The sequence below is a fragment of the Myodes glareolus genome, chromosome 20 (genome assembly GCF_982192425.1).
Source record: "Myodes glareolus chromosome 20, mMyoGla1.1, whole genome shotgun sequence".
Classification (NCBI taxonomy): Eukaryota; Metazoa; Chordata; class Mammalia; order Rodentia; family Cricetidae; genus Myodes; species Myodes glareolus.
The window spans coordinates 53,023,264-53,049,289 of NC_142045.1; the positions used below are offsets into that span (position 1 = coordinate 53,023,264).

A 26,026-nucleotide genomic window follows, 5' to 3' on the forward strand; every position below is an offset into this window, starting at 1 on the left:
TTTCTTTATTCCTTGGGGGAAGGAAGGGAAGGAGGAGGAAAAAGGGGCTGTGCTCCACAAAAGCTTTGAGTTTTATAGGCATCCAGACAAGTTAGCAGTTGCGTAGGCGGTAACAGTAGTATCAAACATGCATTTTACAAAATTAAAAAAAAACCAAAAAAACAAAAAACAAACAAAAATCCATGGGCCTGACAACGAAGCATCTTACACCTCAGAGGGGGCATGGCTGTGAAGCTCCCTGACAGCTGGGAACACAGCCTTGGTAGCCAGGGTCTGGGAGGGACGCAAGGTGCCTGATTTGCCTTAGTGTAGTTGGCTGAGTTAAAAGGAATCTCTTTGGAGGTTTGCTTTTGACTCCAGCAGGATGTCCAAGTGAGAATTCTCTTCTCTGAAGCTAATTTTAGCAACTCAGGCCTTTTTCCTATATAAGCAGTTCATTAACATGTTAAAACCAAGGTGAATGGTAATAACAGCATATTAGCAGTTTCTTAAGGTAGGGCAGACCAGTAGATTTCACCTTTCTGAGTTTCTGTTAGAGCAGACATATTGGCTCCTGTTTAGGGCTCCTTTCTTATCAGTGAGTGTTGTCAGTTAAGTTGTGGGGCACTAGTTTTATGTGGATTTTGACTATGAGAACAAGGTTTGACTGAGTGAAAGAATGCTTTCACACCAGGGCTTCGTGGTTTGAGGGAAGGTGTCCAGTTGCCCTACAGGAAAGTCAGGTTTACACTGCTGGGATACTATAGGACAGATGCATGCTATAGGTTTCTACAGAATTCACAGTGACTTATCCAGAAGACAGGTGTTTCCACAGCTGCTCAACGGGCTTCTCCATGTGAATGTGTCCGTATACATTTCCCGTGGGTCTGTCTGTTGGTCTGTCAGCTGTGCATCTGCTCTGTAATATCTGTGTTTAATTCCTTGGGATCATTTCAGTAGACCATTTTAGAAAGCCTTTTCAAGATTGAAAGTTCTGTCAGTTTATTGCAAAAATAGTTTATCGTTTCTGTACATTTTAATCCTACAGGAATGACACTACCAGAGTAGTTAAAGCAGGTAGTTAATTATATACACTAATTTTTAAAATATCCTAGGCCAATATTGTAATGCCTTTACTCCTATCAGAATGGCGTTTAAGAATAATGACATCCATACCCAGTTCAGCTTCATCCACTGAGTCAGAGGTGCTGGGGCAGTTGTACTAGAAAAGCCCTGCGGCTGACCTCAGCGTGTCCTAACCCTGGGAGCCGCCATCCTGAGCACTCTCGGTGCTCAGTCTTGAGAAGCACTTAAAATGGAATTCTTGAAATATAGTTTTCTATCTTTTACGTGGAGATTTTAGTTTATTATTTGGCTGTAAATACCACCAAATATAAAACAAATAAAGTTGTATTTTTCGCTTGCTCATTTGAACAACAATGAAATTGAGTTATCGGAACATTGTGTTTGTTTGTTTGTTGTTTGTTTGAGACAAGGTTTTCACCGTGTGTAACTGTGTTGAGCGTGGATGCATCAAATAGCCCAGAGTGGCCTGAAGTCACAGTGATCTTCCTGCCTTAGACTCCTGTCTTGGGGTTATAGCTATGCATTCTTCTCTTGAGACCATGGTACAACCTGTTTTTTTGCTTTCTTCAACCCTTTCCCCCATTTACTGATGAAAGATTTGCTGTATTTAAGGATTTATCATATAAACATAGTAACCTTCCCAAAAAATGTATGAAAACAAATAACTCTACCCACCTTACAGTTAGGTGAGAAAAACCAACAACAGAAAAATAAGCCATAATGCTGAGTACAGTACAGGAGGTTAAGAAAGGAGGTGTGAGCGGTCAAGAGTAGTTCACAGGCAGACAGTGAAATGACTGACGGAAGTGACGTGTGGCTGATTGAAGAGGAGCTAGGCAGAATGGAGGAAGTGTCCGGTGAGAAGTAGGTAGCAGTCAGCTCTGGCTAGCATAGCACCCATACTGATTTATTTGAAATAGTTTTGGGCAGGGTGACAGTGCTAGCCACATTTATAGCCCACGATATCTGGTGGTTGACTGCTGGAGGGCAGAGATCAGACACCCAGGTTTGTGACATGATTCCATGCTAGTAACCTCAGTTGACCCAGTGCCCTACCAAGGAGAAGTGGTCCTTAGGCTGACAGCTGGTCGCACTCCCAAGAACTTGGGTCATGAGATGCAGCAATATTAAGTAAGATAGGGAAATGAAAAGGCCCTTCAGAATTGGCCTGGAAGTCAGAGGAGAAAGTCCAGGTCTACAGGAAGTGAAGTGTACTAGAGAATGCTGGTGTTTTAACCAAGAGATCACATCTCACACAAAGACATAGTGGAACCGTTTCATAGAACAGCAAGGAAATGAGAGTGTGGAGGGGAAATAAGGTCAGCATTATTAGGTTTTGCTTTGTTTTTTTTTTTTCCTTTGTCGTGCAATGTATTCTGATCATTGTTTTTCCCTCCCTCTGATCCTCCCAAGCTCCTCCATACTTCTCTCTACCTGTATCACTCCAGGTCCGTTGTCTCTCTCTTAAAAAAAAAAAAATGAAAAAAAAAGGAAGGAAGAAAGAAAAAGACACACAAATGGAAGCCAAAATACAGTAAAAGACCAAATAAGACAGAAAATACCCCAAAATCAATTTGAGACAGTCTACAGGAAAGCAAAAACAAAAACCATTTGAGTTTTTGTTTGTTTGTTTGTATTTTTAAACAGGGTTTCTCTTTTTAACGGCAATAGCTGTCCTGGAACTTGCTTTGTAGCCCACACTAGTCTCAAACTCACAAGAGATCCACCTGCCTCTGCCTCCTGAGTGCTGGGATTCCAGCCATGCACCACCACCTGATAGTTTTTTGTGTGGCCATCTACTACTGAGCGTGGGGCCTGTCGTGAAGTGAGTGGGTGTTGGCAGCGGATAGCTTCTTGGTTAGGGGTGTGAGCCCATCTACTGCCTCTCAGCGCTGGGACCCTGTCTGACTTTAACTGTGCAGGCCGTGAGTGCTGCCAGTCTTTGAGTTCTTGCGTGCACCAGACCTGTTGCATCTGGAGGATACTGTTCCCGTGGAGTCGTCCACCCACCTTGGCGGTCATCTTCTTCCTGAGGTGGTGTGCAGAGGACATTCTAGTGCCATGAATGCTCAGCAGTGTGGGGAAGGCCTCCAGCTAGGAGTGTTCCATGACGGCGAGTGCTGTCCGCAGCAACAGGGCCTCACCGTCTGTAGAGAGTAACCAGGAGTCTGCTGTAGCTTGAGTTGTTTGGGGGTCTCCTTAGGACCCTCTGGCCAACAACTGAATTTTATGTAATCCATTCCTAGCACTGGAAGTTTCACTTGGTTGTGGAATATTCTCTCCCCTGCTGTTTGGCGACTTCATTTAGACTTCTTTCATGTATGTATATGTTTTAGGAAGTTTCTATAGTAGGGTTCTTAGTGTTAGCTGTCCTTCCTTCACCTCTCTCTTCCTCACCCACCCCTTCCCAGTCAGTCCTCCCACTCTAGGCCCCTCCCACTGCCATCTCTTCATAACAATATATTCTATTTCTCCTTCTTTGGGAGGTGCTCTCCTTCCCACTAGTCCCTTACTTGATACCTAACCTCTGTTCTCTGGGTTGTAAGCACACATATCACAGGCTTTAGAGCTAAATTTCACTTATGTGTTCTCTAGAAAAACACCTGATAGAATGAATGAATATATATATATGTGTGTGTGTGTGTGTGTGTGTGTGTGTGTGTGTGTGTTTCATATGTATATCAAAATATATATGAAATTTATTTGAGTGCTTACAGGGTGTGGCCTGGCTAGTTCAACAATGGCTGTCTCAGAATCCTGAAAAAGTACACTCTAATACCAGTGAAAGAATGAACTTGCCTGCACGAGTGAGGTCAAGCAGGCAAAAAGCAAAAGTGTCCTTCTTCCCTGTCCTTTGTATAAGCTGTGGCCCAGATTTAAGATGGATCTTCTGACTTTTAAGGTGGATCTTCTGACTTCAAATGATATAATTAAGAACAACCCCTCCTAGTGTGCCCAGGTGCTTGAGGCTTAGTTAACTTCAGCCGTAGTCAAGGTGACAATCCCGAACAGCCATCATCACATTTAAGATAAAACATACCATATTTATCTTCTGGAAGTCTAGGTTTATCTCACTCAAGATGACATTTTTCATAGCTCCATCTATGTGCCTGAGAATTTTGTAATGTTGTTTAACAGCTGAGTAATATTCTGTTGGATGAATACACCATGTTTTCATTATCCATTCGTCTGTTGGACATCTAGGCTGTTTTCAGTTTCTGCCTGTTATGAAAGAACAGCAACAGACATGTTTGAGCAAGTGTCTCTGTAGTAGGATGTAGAGTCCTTTGGGTATATGCATAATTGGGTTTTGAGGTATAGCTGCAGCTTCCTGAGGAACTGCCACACTGATTTCCTTAGTAGCTGTACGAGTTTGCACTCCCCGCAGCAGTGAATAAGTGCTCCCCTTATCCCACATCCTCAGTAGCACGAGCTATCATGTTTTATTGATCTTGCCTATTTCGAGTGGTATCAGATGAAATCTCAAAGTAGTTTTAATTCGTATCTTTCTGATGACTAAGGATGTTGAAACGAAGTGTTTCTCAGTCATTTCTATTTCGTCTTTATTTTCAGATTATTTTTAAGGTGTGGCACTTAACTTTTTGCCTTCAGAGTTAAATCGTTATTAGTATAATGTGATTCATGACTTTAATCAGCTATATTTAAGCAGGATCTCAGAAGATGATTGCTGAAAGGGAAGTAGAAGTTATATGATACATTGTAATTTTATGCAGTATAAGATGTAGAGAGGAAGTAGAGTTCTCCTGCGGAACTTGTGTATCTCCTCAAGCCCTTGCCTGACTAAGGTAACTAAAGGTTAGCCTAGAGGAAACAGCAGCTAAGCCTGCTCTCACTAGCCTGCTCATCTCTTGGAAGAATGCGTTCTGTCTTATCTCTCAGATGGTATCCAGATGTAGAAAGGGGCCTAGATGACAGTAGCATCAGAATAAATGGGTCTAGGCATTCTGCTGGCCTCTGAGGCAGTAAACAATGACTGATGTGGGGTTTTCCTCTGTATGCTGTGATTACCATTAATGAATAAAGAAACTGCTTTGAACCTATAGCAAGACAGAGTTTAGCTAGGCGCGGAAAACTAAGCTGAATGCTGGGAGGAAGAAGGACGGAGTGAGAGATGCCATGGAGCCACCCCCGGAGATAGACATGGTGTGCTGAAACTTCATTGGTAGGCCCACAGCCTCATGGTGATGCACAGATTAATAGAAATGGGATGTAAGAGTTAGCTAATAGGAAACTAGAGCTAATGGGCCAAGCAGCAATTTAATTAATACAGTTTTGTGTGATTATTTCGGGGCTGGGCAGCCGGGAACCAACAAGCAGCTCATGCCTTCCTCCAACAAATAACCTATAAAATTGCATCATCAAAACGTTCCTAAAAAAAAAAAATAATAAATAACTGGTTCCTTCCCAGAACCATTAGATGTCTGCTGAACTGTCCTCACTCCAGCGAATTGTGGCCTGCTCATTAAGATGCCATCTTTAGTAGCTCAGTATAGGTCCAAATGCAGGTTGGTCATATACCTCCTCCTGCAGGCTCAGGCAGACTGACTGAGTCCCCTCAGTCGTCTTCCGCACCCACCTCGGAAGAGCACGCAAACCCTTCTCCAGGGCAGTAAGATGGGTTACAGTTAACACTGATAACATGAGTGAGTTGCACTAATTTCGAATGAACGAGAGCCAGACACAGAAAGGGAGTATAAACCCAGGATAGCCACTGTCTATGTGAGGACGCTTTCTATTTTCTTGTTTTATTGGTATTAACACCTGTCTGCAATGCCTAAAAGTCTATGTGGAATACTTTTGAACTTTGAACTTGGGAATCTCCTGAAATCCACTGGGTGTTTCTAAGCTGCATCTTTTCTGCCATACCGTTTGGTTAAGATGTCTTTAGTGATCTTTGCTTATAATTCTATTGTCTGCGGGGGTTTTTGTGTGTGTGTTTGTTACTTGGTTTTCATTATAAAAAGAATTTGAATAGCTCCAATGGTTTCTTAGGATTGATTGTTTAGTCTCTAAAATAAGAATCGGTTTTTTTTTCTTAACAGGTGGCAAGTACACATTGTTTAATAAATTTCATAAAAATAACTTGTTCTAATTTATAAAAGAAAAATAGACTATAAAAATATTAGTCTCTAAAAATGATGAGGCAAGTGTGTGAGAACGATTTTCGAGCTTGTTTCTTATAGATGTTGCCCAACTGGAACAAGAGCAAAGCCTGCGTTAGACGTGTAGTCGTAGGCATTGCCATAAGTTGGTGTCCAGTAGTAATGCCTTTTAAGGCCATTGGAGACCTCTGCGAGATAGACACGTTCATCCACCACATATGGCTCCACATCTGTATTGTCTGGCTTTAGCCGGCCACTCTCCATCAAATCTGAATATGCCTAGGATTTTTAGAAAACTGTCATTAGTAATATCATTTATTCAGTTTACAGTGGTTATGTAAACAAGTAATCAATTTAGCTGTGCTATTTTGTAGATTAAAATAAAATATTCTTTGCTGGGCAGTGATGGCACACGCCTTTAATCCCAGCCTTCAGGAGGCAGAGGCAGGAGGATCTCCATCAGTTCAAGGCCAGCCTGGTCTACAGAGTGAATTCCAAGACAGGCTTCAAAGCTACAGAGAAACCCTTTCTCAAAAAACCAAAAAATAATAAATAAAATATTCTTAATAACATTGCTGAATTTCAGTATTATTCCTGATATAAATAAATTATATTATTTATATATAGTAAAAGTATAATGTTATGAAACTGATTTCTCAGTTTTACCATATAAGGCATTCTTTCATATGTAAGTCCTTGTGAATCTTAGTTAATTCCCTGTAATACTAATTTTGTGATCCATGGTCACATTTTTCATGTACTCTTAAGAGGTGGTGGTAGTAGGCAGAGTGGGGAGCCCCATGTGCTGGCACATGCCTATATTCTCAGCTCTGCAGAAGCTGAGGCAGGAGGATGGCTGAGTTCAAGCCCAGCTGACTGCATAGCAAAATCATGCCTCCCTCAAATAAATCTGATGATCCTCGCACCTCAGAATAAACAAACAAACAAGCAATAAATAAAATAAACAACCCCATATGGAGTTCAGTTCAGATGAGTCCCCCGAAGTCAATATGGAAGTTTAGTTTTAAGAAAAGACAATTCCATAGTATTAGATGTGACCTACAATAAAAGAATTATTGTAGAGTTTTCTTTGTGTGTCCCTATGGCTTCTTGGTGTTAATTGAGTCACACACACTTATGAACTGTTTTGTCAGTAAAGTTGCCATTTGTAGAAAAATGGGATAAATTTTGACATGAAAAGTGGGTTTTGCTTTCTCCAACAGAAATTCATTACTTTTGGCTCCATATTCTGTACACAGCTTGTCTGTGTGGACTCCCAAAGGACACGAGTGTTTCTCTGAAAATGAGTTTTTTAGGGCACTTTTATTTTTGGCCATTCCTTTTACAAATCTTACGCTATTTTCCTCTTCTCCTTTCAAATGAGAGATGTTTGTCACTGTGCTTTCTCTCTCCAAAGGAGCACCGTTCTCAGCGGCTCATGGAACTTTTCCCAAAGCTGACCACATACTCAAACACAACACGAGTCTCAACAGATATGAAAAAATTTGAAATACCATTCTGTGTCCTGCCAGACCACTATGAATTACTGCTATATCAACAACAACAGAAAGTTTGCAAATTCATGGAAACTGAATAACTTACTACTGAATGAAAAGTAGGTCAAGACAGAAATCAAAAAGGAAATTAAAAACTTTTTAGAATTGAATGAAAATGAAAACACACCATACGCAAACCTATGGATCACAATGGAGAGGCTAGAAGAGGCAAGTTCATAGCACTAAATGCCCACGTCAAAAAATTGGAGAGATCTCATTAGTAACTTAACAGCACACCTGAAGGCTCTAGAACAAAAAGAAAAAAAAAAAGCATTCAAAAGGACTAGGTGGCAGGAAATAGACTCAGGGTTGAAATCAATAAAAGAGAAACAAAAAACCAACACAAAGAATCAATGAGACAAAGAACTGGTTCTTTAAGAAAATCAGTAAGACTGACAAACCCTTGTCTAAATTAATTAAAAGGTGGAGAGAGGAGATCAAAAGTAATAAAATTAGAGATGAAAAGATACTGATCCCAAGGAAATTTAGAAAATCATAAGGACACAGTTTAAATATCTGTGCTCCGGTAAATTGGAAAATTTAAAAGAAGCAGATAAATTTCATATCTACCATATACCAAAGTTAAATCAAGATCAATTTAAACAGACCTATAGTCCCTAGTAAAATAGAAGCAGTAATTAAGTCTCCTAAGCTGAACCCGGCGAGATGGCTCAGCAGTTAAGAGCACTGGCTGCTCTTCTAGATGTTCTGAGTTCAATTCCCAGCACACACATGGCAGCTCACAACTGTCTGTAACCGCAGTCCCACGGTAACCAGTGCCGGCTTCCAGTGTGCATACATGCAGACAAAACAACCTTATACACAAAATACATAAACCAATCTTTTTTTTTAGATGTCCCCTAACAACAACAACAACAAAGCCCAGGACCAGATGGGTTCAGCAGATTTCTACCAGACTTTCAAGGAAGAATTAATGCCAATACTCTGTCTCACTAAATAGAAGGGCCATTGTCTAATTCTTTTCTACAAGGACACATTTACCCTGATACCTAAACCACACAAAGAACCAACAAAGAGCACAAAGTCCACCCACCACGATCAAGTGGGCACCATTCCAGAAATGCAGGGATGGTTCGGCGTAGGTAAGTCGTGTGAAGGACTTAGGGATTCCCGTGCAGAGCACTGAGGACTACACAGCTTCTACAGCGTCCTGTTCCTTGTGTTGACACAGGAGGAACTTTGCTACATCAACCAGGTGTAATTTTTGTTCTCATTTGGAGGAACTGGAAGCTATGACTCAGTGATCCTTAATACCGATACAGAGCATCTGATATCTTTCCTAGCAGCTACTTTGTTAGGGCTTAAGTTAAAAATAGCCCAAAGTATAATGTGACACCATTCTTTGCAACCACTTATAAAAGGAACTTCTAGGTATTGGAGAGCGCAACAAAAGTCTGAATTGGAAACACTTACCACACATGTGGCCTCATCGAATTTATTCCCCCAAATGTAGATATGAGATAATACGAGGTTTGTTTTCATTGCATGTGAAAGTGCAAGAAGCCCCTCTCCTTCTATCTTGTTGCTGACTACAGACAATCTGTAGAAAGGAAATAATCATGGAATTCTGAAATCCCACAAAGAATCTTAAGTCAGCATCAGCACTTATTAAATCCGTTTTATTAACAGGTTTTAATGTGGTGATCCAAATATTGGCTGTTTAGGTTCTTTAATCCAGGGGGCCCATTTTATATTAAATATGTCATGGACCCAGGAATGGTTCCAACATTTTGAAATTAGCCTGTTCTCCCTCCCGCCCCGCATTAAGATTTATTTGTGCATTTGAGTGCTTTGCATGCTCCACATCACAAGAGGGCACCAGATCTCACAGCTGGTTGTGAGTCCCCATATGGTTGCTGGGAACTGAACTCAGGACCTTTGGAAGAGCAGCCAGTGCTCTTAACCACTAAGTCATCTCTTCAACCCCTATTTGGTAAATGTTTTAATACATTAATACATTATATATGTAAGTATTGTGTTAAATGCTTATGAATTTTCTGTTAGAGTTCAGGATAAATAAGAGTTTTCAGGGCTGGAGAGATGGCTTAGCAGCTCAGAGCATTTGCAGCTCCTGAGAGGACCGAGGCTCTGTTCCCAGCACCTGTGTTGGGCTGCTCGCACCAGTTCTAACTCTAGGTCCAGGGGCTGTGATTCCCTCTTCGGGCCTCTATGTACACATTTAGTGCATGTGAGTACACATATGCATAAATAAAAAGAGAAATAAAGATTTTTCTCATGAGCTTGAATACACAATTACCCTATTAGATTCACCCAATTTTTAAAAGATACTACTTAAAATTTTTACTTATTTTGATTAAATATAAAAGCCATACTAACGCTTTAAGACTCCTGTTGTGGGAAGTTAGAGTTTCACTGAGGTACTTTGCTCCTGCATTTTCTATTCTGTTAAAAGAAAGATCTATTACTTCCAGGGTAGTATTGCTTTTCAGTACATCGGCCAAATACACCATTCCATCACGAGTTATTTTATTGCTGGGGAAGGAAGCATATTTAGCAATATTTTAAAAACACAAAGTATTATTCTTATATTCATAAGATACTTGAGACCATATAGTAAGCTTTTTATTTTCTGTTAGTTTGCTGAACTTGAAAAAATAAAAATTCCCCATGAGGGGCCAGAGAGATGGCTCAGAGGTTAAGAGCACTGACTGCTCTTTCAGAGGTCCTGAGTTCAATTCCCAGCAACCTTATGGTGGCTCACAACCATCTGGAATGAGATCTGGTACCCTCTTCTGGCAGGCAGCCACACACACAGGCAGACCACTGTATATATAATAAATAAATAAATAAATAAATAAATAAATAAATCTTTAAAAGAATTAACCATCCCAACATTAAAAAAAAATCTCCAGGAAATAATGCTCCCATCTGTCTAGCAATCAAGATATCACAGATGTATTACAGAATAAGCTAACCTAATACATCCTACAGTCTAAGATAAAAGTCCACCAACAGTTATGATTGATAGTCACGGAAAACAGTGTCTAACATGTATGAACATTTATGTAGCGTATCCCCAAGACTGAATCTTTGCATTATCATGTAAATCAACGCTTACCAGCTGACGTCAAGGTAGCGTAGGCTGCTGTTCAGAGTCAGTGCATCGCACAGCTGCTGCATGCCATAATTTTTCATGTCATGTTTACACATGTGCAGTTCAACAAGGAAGTGATTTTCTTTCAACATGTGGCCCATGTGAACTGTAGACTCTTCCTAAAAATAAGTAAGATCTTTTCTGAGATTGAAATATTACTTTTCCATTTCAAGAGCATATATATTCTTAAGTTAGGTAGAATTTTGTTTTGTTTTGTTTCTTGGTACAGGGTGTCGTTATATAGCTCGGGCTGGTCTCAACCTTCTGGCTCTGTTGCCCAGCCTCCTGAGGACTGGTGGTTACAGGTGTATGCAGCCACATCTGGCCTTAAATCAGCTTGTTAAAAATATTACATTAAAAGCAAAACTTGGCTGGGCGGTGGTGGTGCATGCCTTTAATCCAAGCATTCAGGAGGCAGAGGCAGACAGATCTCTGTGAGTTTGAGGTCAACCTAGTCTACAAAGTGAATTCTAGGACAGTTAGGGCTACACAGAGAAACCCTGTCTCCAAAAGCCAAAACCAAACCGAAACCAAACCAGCAGTAAAACACACACACACACACACACACACAAGGTTGAACAGTGGTGGTTCACACCTTTAGTACCAGCACTTGGGAGGCAGAGGCAGGCGGATCTCTGTGAGTTCAAGGTCACCCTGGTCTACAGAGTGAGTTCCAGAATAGCAGAAACCCTGTCTCGAAAAACAAAACAAAACAAAAATTCTATTAAGACTCTTAGTTTAGGGCTAGAGATATGGCTCACTGGGTAATAAGGACCTGAGTTCAAATTCCCAGTATTCATATAGAAGCCAGGCATGACCTTATATATTCCTGAAACCTCATTGTTGGCTGGTAAAGACAGGCAGATCATGGGGGCTCATGTCCAAAAGTGAACTTTGTTCAGTGAGAGGCCCTGTCTGAAGGCAATAATCAGAGAGTAAATTAAGAAGACCCCTGGCATCCTCCTCTGACATCTGCACACACCCTCACAGGCACACACAGTCACATACCACATAATACACACATAATAATACAGTCACATACACACATAACAACAAAAACAGCTTTTTTTTTTTTTTTAGGAAAAAGACATTTAAAAAAAATCTACTGCCTCAAATCATATCACATGTCTGTGTTTGTGTGTGTGTTTGTATGTGCTTATGTGTGTGTGTTTGTGTGTGTGCTTGTGTGTATGTGCTTGTGTGTGTATGTGCTTATGTGTGTGTGTTTGTGTGTGTGCTTGTGTGTGTGTTTTATGTGTGTGTGTGTGTGCTTATGTGTGTGTGTGTGTGTGTGTGTGTGTGTGTGTGTGTGTGTGTGTGCCTAAGGTGAGTACAAGGGAGCCAAGGGAGCGGACCAGGTCTCACGGCGTAGTCTGGGCTAGCCTGGGAACTCATCATCCTACCTCGACTTCCCAAGAGTACTGGGATTGTGATGTGAACCGCTATGTGTAGGCTCCAAATGAAATGTGTACCTTCTTAGATAAGTAGCAGGAACTTGTAGAAAGCAGTAACTAAGTGACTTAAAAAGAGGATGGGCAATTTGGTTTACAGTGACAATAATAGTTATTTTTGGAGGAAAACCAACAAAGCAATTTTTCTGTCTTATTTGTGTAAAACTTCCCCCTTCCTGCAGTATTTCCCTGTCTTTGTCACCAATCACCATCTTGATGGCTTAAGACACATTTCTCAATCTTATTCTGTTTTGAGCCCCTCAGTTCTGCTTTATCTGCCTGCCTTTCGTCCTTTTATGGTGATTTTAAGTTATGGAATAAGTCTGTTCATTTCTGAAGTTTACAGTCTGGATGTCACTAGGCGAAAGGTAATGCATGTGCACATATTTTTCCTCCTCAGGGATAATCTGAACACCAAGTAATTTTAAGTTTTTATCCAAAGCAAGCATAAGTTGGCCAAAGCAATTTTGTTAAGTCCCTGTAACATACTTTGTAAACAAATCATAGTATTTTCCTCATCTTTTTAAAAAATTGTTTAAACGTATTTATGTGTGTGCATGCTTTGCCGCTCGTGTCTGTGCACCATGAGTGTGTCTGGTGCTTGCAGGAGCCATTCATGAGAAGCAGCACTTTAAAATGTGCTAAATTCCCAGTGATAGAAAGGAGGAACAATGGTACAGGTAATTTTTTAAAATTACGAATGATACTTTGAAAGTTCAAGGTTTATTTGAACAGTGGCCCGTAAGTGCATTGTTTGAACTAGATAAAATGCTCCGGGCCTTTCTTTTGTCCTCTGTTGAGACCTGTAAAAGAATGGGTTCTTACTGTTTTTGTTTTGTTTTGTTTTTACTGAGCTATATATTTTCCTCCACTCCCTTCCCTTCCACTTCCCTTCCCTTCTACCCTCTTCCAAGGTCCCCATGCTCCCAATTTACTCAGGAAATCTTGTCTTTTTCTGCTTCCCATGTAGATTAGGTCCATGTTTGTCTCTCTTAGTGTCCTCATTGTTGTCTAGGTTCTCTGGGATTGTGAATTGCAGGCTAGTTTTCTTTGCTTTATGGGTTCTTATTCTTTAGGAATTTTTCATTTTACCAGAGGGGTGAGCATGCATGTGCATGCACATGTTACAGGGCGGTCAGAGGACAGCAGACAGGAATCAGTTCTGTTCTTCCACCACTCAGTCCCTGACCTTGCGCTCAGGTCATCACGTTTGGCAGCAGGAACTTTTTAGTCCCTGAACCAGCCAGTCCAAGTTCTTGTTTCCTTAAGGAGAAGAATCCCACCCAAGAGGATGTGGGAAAAGGCCACACTGTCATCCTCCTCCAGCAAGAGCCTTAATCTATAGATGGGATCAAGTTCAGACTTGCCAAACTATACACGCACTTGCGTTGAGTTCCAAGATATAATGGTTCAGCCATCAATACAGCAAATGACAAAGCAGCGGACACTGGGCTTCCAACCTGGCTTTAAGCATACACGCTTTCTTTCACCTAACTGTCATACACAGGTTTACACAGAACCTAAGTTTCACAAGCTTGCTGCGTAAGTACCAGCTGCTAAATACTTGCAAGTCACCAAGAAGTGACATAATACTTTTACAAGTATTAAAGTTCTAAGAATGCTGTGTATTTGTGCCCAGTAAACCCCAGCTGGACCGTGGTCCGGTGGGCAGTGCCGTTACTTTGAATACTGACCTGTTCTCCATACAGTATAGGTCGGTTCAGGTTTATCGCCTTGATTGCTTGGTTCTGAGTCAGCACTGTAGTAAATGCTATCACGCTCTGCAGTCCCTACAAACAGGCAAATCGATCGAGGAAGTTGACAGTGTATCAATCTCCCTGCGTTACAATCGCAAGATAATTATCTGAGTTCTGATTAAATGGTTTGTACAAAAGTTAAAACATCCATTCTCAGAACTGAGTTGTTGCCCATATTTCTCCACCCCGCCCTAAAGTCTGTCGCATGCGTATTGCGTATGGGGGTTCCTAACATTTCAGTGCCCGTTTCCTAGGCGTGACCCTGGGCTTGCTCCTAAGTCCTTTAGGCTTCCCACAAATGAAGAGACAGACCCGTGGACGGCAGCTAAGTCTCATATGTGTACATCCTGTGCAGGCATTTTTTTTTTTTTTTTACATTCTTACAGGTACATTATGTAAGTGCAACTGGGCACTGGGCAGGTCATTAAAACACTTTCAATAGCTCCCTCAGGTCTCTCCAACTCTCTCACTGGAGGGCCTGTCCTCTCTCACCTTTGTGATGGACAAACACACACACACACAGACACACACACACACACAGCCTGTTATGTTGGTAAGTAGCTTTCTCTCACCGCCTCTCATCTGGTTGGTTAATAGTCTGAACACCCACCTCCAAAAGAGCCTCTGATCAGCTCATCCCTGAATATCTGCTACTCCTGCCCAAGTGCCCCTTGTCGCGAACACGGACGGCACAGCAGCTCTCCCAGTGGCCCACTGACTTCTCTTTGCTGCCCTCCACTTTCCTCAGAGAAACTGATCTCTTAAAGCACCAATCAGATTATGTCCCTCAGCTTTCAGCCTGCCCATGATTCACATGTATATCAGCGTCCCATTCTCTGCCCCCACCACCCTGCCATGAACTTCTGTGCTTGAGGGCACTCAACTCTGCTCACCCACCCACCTCCCTTGTGACTTCTCATAGCTTAATACGGGAGGAGTTTAGTACTGTTTTGCTATTTAATTAATACCACCCTGTTCATTTGGGTTTTATTTATTGCAGGACGGAGGACCGAGCCTAAGATCTTATGCATGCTACGCGTGGACTCAAACTCAGCCCTTTTTAATTTTTCTTTTATTTTGAGACAAGGCTTGGTGAAGCTATCCAAACTGGTCTTGAATTCATTCTGTAACCCCTGGCTTCCTGACTCCTAAGTCTTACCTCCTCAGGTTTCAGACGTCCATCTCATCAAACAAAATTACCTCCTCCCCAACATCGGAGTAGCTGGTTTCCTTTAAAGTACTTTCCTTTGTTGACTGACATATCTCCCGAGCAAACTGTAAAGCCTCATGAGGGCAGAGACTCTCAGATTCACGGTTGGGACGTTTTAATATCTCAAGTGACTGGTGTGTAAACAGAGACCCTCGATTCACTGCTTCCCAGAATTGTACTGGCTACATTTGCCTTTAAAAACATCCTTCCACTCAGGAGGCAGAGGCAGGTGGATCTCTGTGAGTTCTAGGCCAACCTGGTCTACAAGAGCTAGTTTTAGGATGGGCTCCGAAGCTACAGAAAAACCCTGTCTCGAAAAACCAAAAAACAAAAAACAAACAAATAAACAAAAACCAAAAAACCTTTCAACCCATTGCAGATTTTGTGTCCTGCTAATGTGGCATTAATTGGAGGTCATACAACAGTTTTAAAGGTCTCAAGATTTAAAAGCGTGATCAAGAAAAGTGTGATTTAGAATTTGAAAGCATGCAAAAAAAATGCAGGTCTTATCATCTGGTGGACGAAGCCTCCAGAGCAGCTTTCAGCATCAACACAGCTTTCACAGGACAATGGACTCGCTGTGAAACATTTTCTGTCCGAAGAGATTTATACTAATACCGATGAAGTGGTATTTGTTGAATGTAAATGAGCCTGTCTTTTCCTGTAAGTCACATATAGGTTAAGATGAGTTATGTTTAGAGTTTAAACATCTTTTTATTGTGTTAGCTATTATCCAATACTGTGTTTACTGTAATATGATTTTTTAAAACTTTATTTTATGCATAAGTGTCTTGCCTACATGTATGTATGTGTACCATTAATATATAGTGTCAGTAAGGCCAGAGGAGGCACCAGATCCCCTAGAACTGGAGTTATAGATGGCTGTGAGCTGCCACACGGGTGCTTGGAACAGTCCAAGCAGTAAAGAGCAGTAAACGCTTCTAAGTCCTGGGCCATCTCTACAGTCCCTGTAATCTGATTAACAGTCTACATCACCATGTGAATGGAAAACCACATTTCCCACGGGGTAGAGTAACCATTGATACACATCTTGTCAGGGTAGCAGTATATGCCTACAGTTCCAACACTTGGGAGACAGGGGCAGGAGAACTGTGAGTTCAAGCTGGCTTGGGCTACATGGGAAGACCTTTGCTCGGGAACAAACCGGAAGAAACCCACCCTAGCTTCTTGCTGTTCCCCTGCGAGAAGTGTGAACGCGCTCACCAGGTCACAGTCACCCAGGTCCAGTTTCTCCAGGGACGAGTTAATCTGCAGCATGGCAGCAAAGGACATGCCGCCTGTGTTTTCAATCTTGTTTCCAGTCATTCTCAAGTACTTGAGAGTTTTGTTTTTCTGGGGGAAAAGAAAAACAATCAAAACTTAGTTGCTTAAATTTGAATCCACAAAATTCTCAATCACATGAGTCAGGAGATCGAATTAGTATTTGCAAATTCATTTTTTTATAGAGAAATAGTAGGATATCTTCTCAAAAAGTAACATCTAATTTCCCATAATAGCTGAGTAGTTTTTAAAAGATGACCAAGCAACCAACACCCAGGAAATGGGAGATTTTAATGAGCTTTCGTAGAAACTCTGTAGGTCTGCTTCATAAGAAAAGCATGTTCCTGAGCTGAAATTCACACGGCGAGAACTGACTGTTCTGTGTTCAGTGCATTGCCTCAGTCACCAGGCTGCGCAGCCAGCACTCTAGTTAATTCCCAAACACTTCCCGTCATCCCTCGAAAGCTGCCCTGTATCCAGCTGTCCTTCCCGGTGTCCCACTTCCTTGTGCATGTGTCTGTGTGTGTATGTATGTCTGTGTTTTTGTGTATGTGTGTCTGTGTGTGAGTATGTGTGTCTGTGTGTCTGGGTATCTGTGTGTGTGTATGTGCGTCTGTGTGTGTCTCTTTATGTCTGTGTGTGTCAGTGTGTGTGTGTCTGTGTGTCTGTGTATGTGTGTCTGGGTGTCTGGGTATCTGTGTGTGTGTGTGTGTGTGTGTGTGTCTGTGTGTGTCCGTGTGTGTGTGTCTGTGTGTCTTTGTGTGTGTGTCTGTGTGTCTGTGTGTCTTTGTGTGTGTGTGTGTGTGTCTGTGTGTATGTGCGTGTGTGTGCTGAGAATCGAAGCCAGTGCCTCACATGTGCCAGGCCAGTTGTTCTCAACTTGTGAGTCGAGACCCCAGTGGGTAAACGACCCTTTCACAGGGCTCACATATCAGATATCCTGCATACCTGATGTTTACACTGTGATTCAGAACAGTAGCAAAATTACAGTTAAGAAGCAGCAACAAAATAACGTCATGGTTGGGGTCACCATGTCATGGGGAACTGTATTAAAGGTCACAGCACTAGGAAGGTTGAGGACTACTATGTACTGTGTTTGGCAAATGCTCTGCCACTGAGATATATCCCCAACTCCCCCACCCTTTTTTTTGTTTTTTTGTTTTGTTTTGTTTTGTTTTTTAAGACAGGGTTTCACTGTAGCTTTTGGTGCCTGTCCTAGAACTAGCTCTTGTAGACTAGGCTGGCCTCGAACTCATAGAGATCCGCCTGCCTCTGCCTCCCCAACGCTGGGATTAAAGATGTGCGCTACTACCACCTGGCCCAACTCCCATTTTTATATTATGTGTATGGGTGTTTTTCTGCATGTATGTACTTGTACCACATATGTGCCTGGTACCCATGGAGACCAATAGAGGATGTTGAATCTTGAGGAATTAGAGTTAAAGTCAGTTATGAGTTGCTATGTTGGTGCTGGGAACAGAATCCAGGTTTTATGCAAGAGCAGCAAATGCAGGCAAAATAAAACAAAATTTAAAAAAAAACAAATCTTAATAGCAAAAATCCAACTGTTGTCTGAAAGTAGCTCACCTCGTTAGCAATGGCACAAGACTGAACACAATCTAAGAAGCAAGTACACACTGAAAATAATGTCTGAAACAATGGCCCTCAGGCCAAACTTAGAAGACAGAAGACCCCGCAGAATCATAAAGGGAACACTCCACCAAGAAGATACAGCGATTCAAATATGTTGTATAACAAACACTACTGGACACAAAGTGGAAGGCCCAGATACACATGGACACACACACACACACACACACACACACGAAAAGCAAGAACAACCCAAATCCAGAAGTGCTGAAATGGACACTAAGGGGATAATCCACAGACGCCGCTAAACAAATGTTGATTCTTTGAAAAGATGAACAAGAGGACCAAACCCTTAGCCAGACTAACGAGAAGAGAACACTCTACGAAGTCAGTGATAGAAAAGGTTTGTTACAAGATGAAATCTAAGAAAAAAACTTCCTTAGGTGCCCATTTTCCAATGGGGTACCCTGAAGGCTATATATATATTTTTTTCAGGACATGTACTTTAAGATGAATTTGTGTTGCTACAACCTGGAGTTTTCCACCCAACAGTCCCACATTCTAGGCAATGTTCCTACTGTATGGTGCAAAGTGTGAGGATTTCTTTAAGGTGGTACTCGCCTTACCAGTCACAGGCACTCAGTCAGCACATGCCATCTCTGATCCTTTAGCATTGCTCACCTCCTTCCCTCGCCAGGCTGTGCCTCTCCCCTGTATTTCTGCTGTCCTGCACTATTAATCTAAGAGCCCTGACTGAACAGTAACGGTACACAGCCTCGACGATATGCTGTCTTGGAACTGCCTCCACCAAATAACTTCAGATTCGCTCGAGATTTTAGGACACAGAAGACAACCAGATTCTCTGTCAGACCACACACAAATGCTGTCTGGATAAGTCTGTTCTCTGCAACCTCACAAGCCCTGTTTCCCTGTCCTCATTTCTTTTTCTTTCCTTTTTAGATTTAATTGTTTTGTATTTTATAGTTTGGCCCGTGTACATGTCTGTGCAGCAGGTGTGTGCCTGAGGCCCACAGAGACCACAAGAGGGTATCGGTTCCCTGGAACTGGAGCTAGAGGCAGTTGTGGGGGCTGTGAACCAAGCCTGGTTCCTCTGCAAGAACAAGTGTTCTTAACTTCTGCGCCATCTCCATCATTATCAGCGTGTGTGTGTGTGTGTGTGTGTGTGTGTGTGTGTGTGTGTGTGCACGTGTGTGCGTGATGTGGAAAGCAGAGGACAACTTTTCCAGACTTGATTTTCTCCTTCCACCATGAATTCCAGAGAATAAACTCGGGTCATGGAACTTGCACGCAAGCACTTTTCCTTACAGAGCCCTCTCAGTGTCTGATGGGAAACCTCCTCAATGGCTTTTGAGAGGCTGGACCAGGATGGGTGTAGCCTTGGGTACCAAAAAAGCAAGGCCTGCCCACTCTCCCCCCCCCCCCCCCCCCCTCACACCTGAATGCTGGTGTCCGTTACTGTTTCCCATTGTGATCCGTGAGTTCCCCTTTCGGAGCTAGTGTGGGGTTCCTTTATTCGCATTCCCCTTCAAATGTCTACATTTCCAACCGCACCCTGGGCTTTCAAACTCTCAACACATGGCTCATTAAACCCACTTACACCTGCTCATGATAACAAGTGCTTCTACATTCCTTCCCCAAACTAGTTTTAAAGACCTTCAGCCTACAGAGGTTTGCTCCAGTACCACTGTCTCAGTAGCAAATTCCTGTATTGCTTACACTCTTCTTGTTGTGACTGAATACCTGACAAGAAGCAACTTGAAGGAGGAAAAGGTGATTTCTTATTCATGGATCGGAAACAAAGCCTACCATGATGGGGAAGGCATGGCAGGGAGGATGAAAAGTGACTGGGTCAGATTGTACTGCAGTCAGGGGTCAGAGAGAAACAGTGCATTTCTTTAGAGACAAGGTTTTACATATGTAGCCTGGACTAGCCGGAAACTCAGTCACCTTCCTGCTTCTTCTTTCCAAGTTCTGAGGTTACAAGGGTGCACCATCATAACTCAGCAAAGTTGTTTAGTTTTTTTTTTCAAAAAAGATTTATTTATTTATTATGTATACAGTGTTCTGTCTATAAGTCTGCCTGCAGGCCAGGAGAGGGCACCAGATCTCATTAAGGATGGTTGTGAGCCACCATATGTTGCTGGGAATTGAACTCAAGACGTTTGGAAGAGCAGCCAATGCTCTTAACTGATGAGCCATCTCTCCAACCCTGTTTAGTAATTTTTTAATGAGTCCAAAGTTCTCAAGTAAGAGCCACACTTTTATAAACTGAACTACACTAAAACTATATATTTAAGGAGCTAAAGAACTGTCTCTATGATTAAGAGCTATTATTGCTCTTACAAAAGACCTGGGCTTGGTTCCCAGCACTCACATGATAGTAACAGTCACCTGTGACTCCAATTCTAGGAGATCGAATGCCCCCTTCTGACCTCTTCAGGCACTGCATACACATATATGCCGTCGCATACACATAAAAAATAAAATAAAATAAAATTTTGGGACTGGAGCGATGCCTCATCAGGTAAAAAAAACCCTGCTCTTCCAGAGGACTCAGGTTTGATTCCCAGCACCCATAGGCATCTCACAACCATATGTAACTCTAGTCCCTGGGGATCTGACTTCCTCTTCTGGTTTCTGCAAGTACTAGGAATGCATGTGGTGCATAGGCATGTATGTAGGCAAAACATCCATCCACACACACACACATAACACACAGGCTCACATGCACGCATACACACATGCATGCACATGCACGCACACAGTCACAAACCTCCACCCAAAACTGAAATAACATAAACTCACACTAACTTTGGTTATGCTGCTTCTAAACTACAAGAAGTTAAAATTCACAGAGCAAATACAACTTTGCGGTATATAAATGCTTACATGTAGTGCTTTAGCAATCAATTCTCCACCTTCAGGTCCAATATCATTAAACATAAGGTTTAAGTAAGTGATACATGGCTGTTTCTAAAAGGAGAGAAAGGAGCTATTACATTTTTATTACTGGAAATCAATTAATAGATGCACACAATTTATTTAATTAAAAGTATCTCCATATAGAATCTAACAGAATTCCAGCAAAGGCAAGTCACCCTCGTCTTTTTTTTTTTTTTTTGAGACAGAATTTCTCTGTAACTCTCATCTTTCAAACACTGCAATTGCAATATCATTGAAAGGAAACGACTCAGTTTAGTTTCCCCAACAACTGAACATATGGACATCTTTGAGTATTTAACCAGGGTGTACATACAGGTTTGCAAAAGACAACTCAGGAGCTCCAGGCATCAGCTCTCCTGAGACCAAACACAAGTGGATGTCCATGCTTTCCGAGAATTAGACATACATCTGAGACTTAGGGTCCTGTGTTTCCATACTTAGTGTTTGCCTGTGTACCACTGTCTACATGGTTTCCTCTCAGCAGAACGGCGGATGAGGCTGTTTGGTGGCAATGTAATACCTGAAGCAGTTTTGCAGCGTAGTAGGCACCAACATCGCCTATGAGGTTATACTTCACATCTAGACCTGAAACACACAGGGGAGCAGAAACCGGTGTTCCTTATCAAGAATGCTTCAAATCAGGAAAATGAAAAGCAGACGCTGTTCATTCTTAAGCAAACGTACCGGTAATATGTGACTGGTTACTTAAAACTTTGGAAAGAAGCCAAAAATCTTCACCTGTCATTCTTTGTGTTGGGACTAAGTGGTTATTACCAGCAATAATTAATGTAATTCCTTCTTCTGGTCTGTCAAAATAAAAAAAAAAGACAGAAAAGTGAGGAGGAGACAATGTTGACACAGAGTTAAAAACCCTTCACATGTGAAAAGTATCACAAAAGTATCACAAAAAGTCAGAAGTCAGTTAAACATAACTAAATTCCCCACCACTTACTTTCTCTCATACACCCCACTGTCCAGTTTTTTTTTTTTTATTTCTCGTGTAATAAAACATTCCCACAAAAAGAAAGTTAAGAGCCAGGCTCTGTTGGTGAATGCTTCTTTTTTTTTTTTTTTTTCCTTTTCGAAACATGGTTTCTCAGTGTACCCAAGACAGGGTTTCTCTGAGTATTCCTGGTTCTCCAGGCTGGCATCTAACTCACAGGCACCTGCCACTGCATCCTGAGAGCTGGGGTTAAAGGCTTGTACCACCACTGCCCCAGCTGGTGCACTTAATCCAGCCCTCGAAAGGCAGAGGTCAGCAGATCTCTGTGATTTGGGGGTCAGCCTGTTTTATAGAGCAAGTTCCAGGACATCTAGAGCTACACAGAGAAACCCTTACTCACAAAACAAACAAAGAAATAAACAAAAACAAACAAACAAAAGAAGTGGGGGCCAGAGAAAGAAATTTAAGGGAGAATGTGTTGGTTTCAGCATTTGGTTCCAAGTCATCTACTCTTGAAGAGAACTTGCAGTGGAAGGAGCCTTAAGTAGCTGGTTACATCATACCCACAGTCAAGAGCAGACAGAAGCCGGTGGTGGTGCATACCTTTTTAATCCCAGCACTCGGGAGGCAGAGGCAGGTAAATCTCTGAGAGTTTGAGGCTAGCCTGGTCTACAGAGTGAGTTCCAGGGCAGCCAGGACTGCACAGAGAAACCCTGTTTCAACCCCTGCCCACCCCCCCACCCCCCAAAAAGAGAAGATAGAAATAAATAATGCACGCATCTCAGTTGTTTCATGAGTTCAGCTTGGTTTCTCCAGGCTTATTTGGAAAGGTAAAAACAAAAAGGGGCTCTAGGTCTCCAAGTGGCAGCAGTGGGGGGGAGCAGCCACTTCCAGGCAGGGAGTCCCTGAGTGGCCAGGAGCCATTTGGTGGTGAGAGACAGATGGATAGGCATGCTATGCGGAGTGAGGTTGGATATTTATTTAGTGGGTTCTGGAAAGAAAGGGGAGAGGGAGAGTGAAGGGGTACAAGGAAAGAAAAGAAATGGGGGTGGGGTGGGTGGGGAGGAGCCATGAGAGCAGCTACTTTTTTTTTTTTGGAGAGAGATGAAAGAAAAGGGGCTCTGGCTGCAGGCAGAAAGGAAGACTTGCATGCCTTGGCAGTGGACAGGGTAGGGAGTGGGCAGGGCTTTCCCTTAAAGGGACAGGGCAGAGCATTACATTATCCAGTTCAGGACTATGTCTAAGACAGGATGATGTGCACACTGGGCTGCATCCACCCCTAGTAACTAATTTATTAAGAAAATGCTCTAAGCTGGGCAGTGGTGTCCCTTGCCTTTAATCCCAGCACTCGGGAGGCAGAGGCAGGCGGATCTTTGTAGGCCAGCCTGGTCTACAAGAGCTAGTTCCAGGACAGGCTCCAAAGCTACAGAGAAACCCTGTCTTGAAAAACCAAAAACCAAACAAACAAAGAAACAAAAAAGAAAATGCTCTATAGATGTGGGTATAGGCTAACCAAATGTAGAAAATTCCTCATTGTTCCCGAGTGATTCTCTACTGTGTCAAGTTGACAAAGCTAAGCATCAAACCCACTTTAGATTAAACATTTTGAAGAAACTTTAGGTTTCTGCTGTTATAAACACCACCGTGGAATCAACTTGGGAAGGAAAAGATTTATTTCATTGTATAACTCTTGGGTCATACTCTGATATTGAGAGGAGTCAGGCAGGAACTCAAGGCAGGGACCTGGAGGCAGCAACTGAAGCAGAGCCATGGAGGTATGCTGCTTACTAGCTTGCTCCTTAGGACTTGCCTTCTTATATGACTCAAGACCACACGACCAGGGCTGGCACCGCCCACAGTGGGCTGAGCCCTTCTACATTCACCATTAATCAAGAAAATCCCCCCCACCCCCGCTGGCTTTGGTACAGGCAATCTGGTGGGAGCATTTTCTCAGTTGTGGCATCTCTTTCCAGGTGAATCTAATGTGCCAAGTTGACAAAACAAAACAAAAGGAACAAGAGCATCAACTAGAACAAAGGATCTGCCTGAATTCTCCCAGCTACAGGAACCAAGATAACTATGGGGACTCTGGCTGGAGGACCCCTGGTCCAGGGCTCTCCCCAATGTCAGATGCTGCACCTGGGACTTCAGAGTGTTTGTTACACGTCTACCTCGTTCCCTGAATCAAAAGCTATGTCTACGTTACCAAGCCATCTTCAAATAGGAATAAAGCCACTGGATTTCACAGACAGGAGGGTCAGTGAGTACTTTTGATACAACTAAATATTTATCTTCCTTACCCCCTTTTAATTTCTTCATCCAGTTTTTGGAATATATCCAGTATAAAAGGGTTAGGTCTCCGGATGTTTTCTGAACAAAAGTTACAGTACTGTTCCTGGAGATTATCCATAGACTCTGGAGCTCTGGAAACACAAATGCTTCATCATCACAGATAAATTATCCCCGAAGTTTCAACAACTAAGTTTCTTTTAAAGGAGTGTGTGTGTGTGTGTGTGTGTGTGTGTAGTAAGGGTGAGGAAGAAAGAGAGAGAACTTAGGATGAAGGGAGGGGTCCAAACAGGCTATAAATCCCCCAGAGAGGGTGGGAAGATTGTGGTTGGGGGGGCAGACTATGCACCAGAGGGAGGGGGTAAGACTGTGACTATCTGAGGGGGGGCAGACTATGCACCAGAGGGAGGGGGTAAGACTGTGACTATCTGAGGGGGCTGGGCAGACTGTGTACCAGACGGAGGGTGGGGGTTGTGGTTATCTGAAAGGGGGGCAGACTATGAACGAGAAAGGGGGGGACTGTGGTGTCTGAAAGGAGGTATGGGCAAATTATGGCTTCAGTTAGAAACCTAGCTGAAAAGGGGCGCAGAGGGTGGGGGAACTACACTCTACAATGAGTTGTTCTTAGCCTAGGAGAAAGAGAAGCCAGAACAGGGCTTGCTCCCAATGAACTGCTTTCCTCAGACTACCAACTTCTTGAGATGGAATACCAGCGCTTCTGGTGTCTGCACCTACAAGCGCCAGGCAGCAGAGACAGGAGTTGAATCTCTAAGCTGGACCTTTGAGAAGGCAGCAGTTGCACACTTGGAAAACAAACAGCCTTATTCTCCCCTGTAGGGTACAGGACCAGAGCAGTCAGGTGGTCAGCCCCACCCAGTCCTGCTCCATCAGGCTCCACCCCTAGAAGACGCAGTGTCAGGACCTCTCCCTTTGTCACCTTATTCCCCTTATTATCCTTTCTCCAGCCAACCCCCAGTACACACTTTAAAACAAACATCCCAAGCCAAAGTGGTGGCAGGAGCTCTGATTTCTGTGGGTGCCAGGCAAACGCTCATTGAGTACATCCCTAACCTTATGCTTAATTTGTTAAATTCACGAATGCAGACATTTTCCAAGTGCATGCGGAAGTATGGTATGTATGAATAAAAATATCACGATGAAACCCCTTCTTCTATAAGCTAACTTAAAAATCAAAAAAGAAAATAGATGAAGAAATTAAAAGAAAAGAAAATGTGAGTGGTCTACAAATGTGAACCTAAGAACCTCTCAGGAGCCTCCTGCTTTGTCTGGGATGGTTTCTTGTGGCTTCCACATACTCGGGGCGCAGAAGAGACCACACCACCTTTCCCAGACCCTAAAAGCAAAGCCGCAGATACTACTCTGCTACCCTCCTTACAAAGTCAGGAGGATCGGTGGCGGCCAAAGGCACCCAAGAGTTCTGCCAGTACCTGGGGCTTCTGCAGGTGGGATCCGCCGCTCTTTGTTTGGCCTGGAGCTACGCCGGGTTCCTCTTACCCCTCGCCCTGCGGGTCTGGACCACCGAAGAGTAAGGCCGCGGCTGAACTTTCTCAACCTGCTCCTACCCGGCCAGCAACTCGAGTTGCTCCCATGGCAACCACAGAGCTTCCTCCAGAAGGAAGGGGGAAGAGGCGGGGCCACAG

General features: G+C 42.8%; 1 protein-coding gene across 3 annotated transcripts; it reads right to left on the reverse strand.

Annotated features, from left to right (window-relative positions):
* Positions 1-5,804: 5,804 nt before the first annotated feature.
* Positions 5,805-25,993, reverse strand: Lrrc34 (leucine rich repeat containing 34). 3 transcript variants are annotated; one of them, XM_048429875.3, is made up of 11 exons: positions 25,814-25,824; positions 24,377-24,499; positions 21,818-21,939; positions 21,654-21,718; positions 21,080-21,163; positions 16,523-16,651; positions 14,026-14,121; positions 10,845-10,999; positions 10,103-10,258; positions 9,179-9,305; positions 5,808-6,467 (listed from the first exon to the last, which is right to left on the reverse strand). In XM_048429875.3, exons 2-11 carry the CDS (start codon positions 24,484-24,486, stop codon positions 6,264-6,266), a joined length of 1,248 nt encoding a protein of 415 aa, XP_048285832.1. In that variant the 5' UTR covers positions 24,487-24,499; positions 25,814-25,824; the 3' UTR covers positions 5,808-6,263. The 3 variants fall into 3 exon arrangements, with proteins under 3 accessions (XP_085538479.1, XP_048285832.1, XP_085538477.1); XM_085682353.2 differs by lacking the exon at positions 24,377-24,499 and having other exon boundaries at positions 5,805-6,467; positions 25,814-25,993; XM_085682351.2 differs by lacking the exon at positions 21,080-21,163 and having other exon boundaries at positions 25,814-25,991.
* Positions 25,994-26,026: the final 33 nt, after the last annotated feature.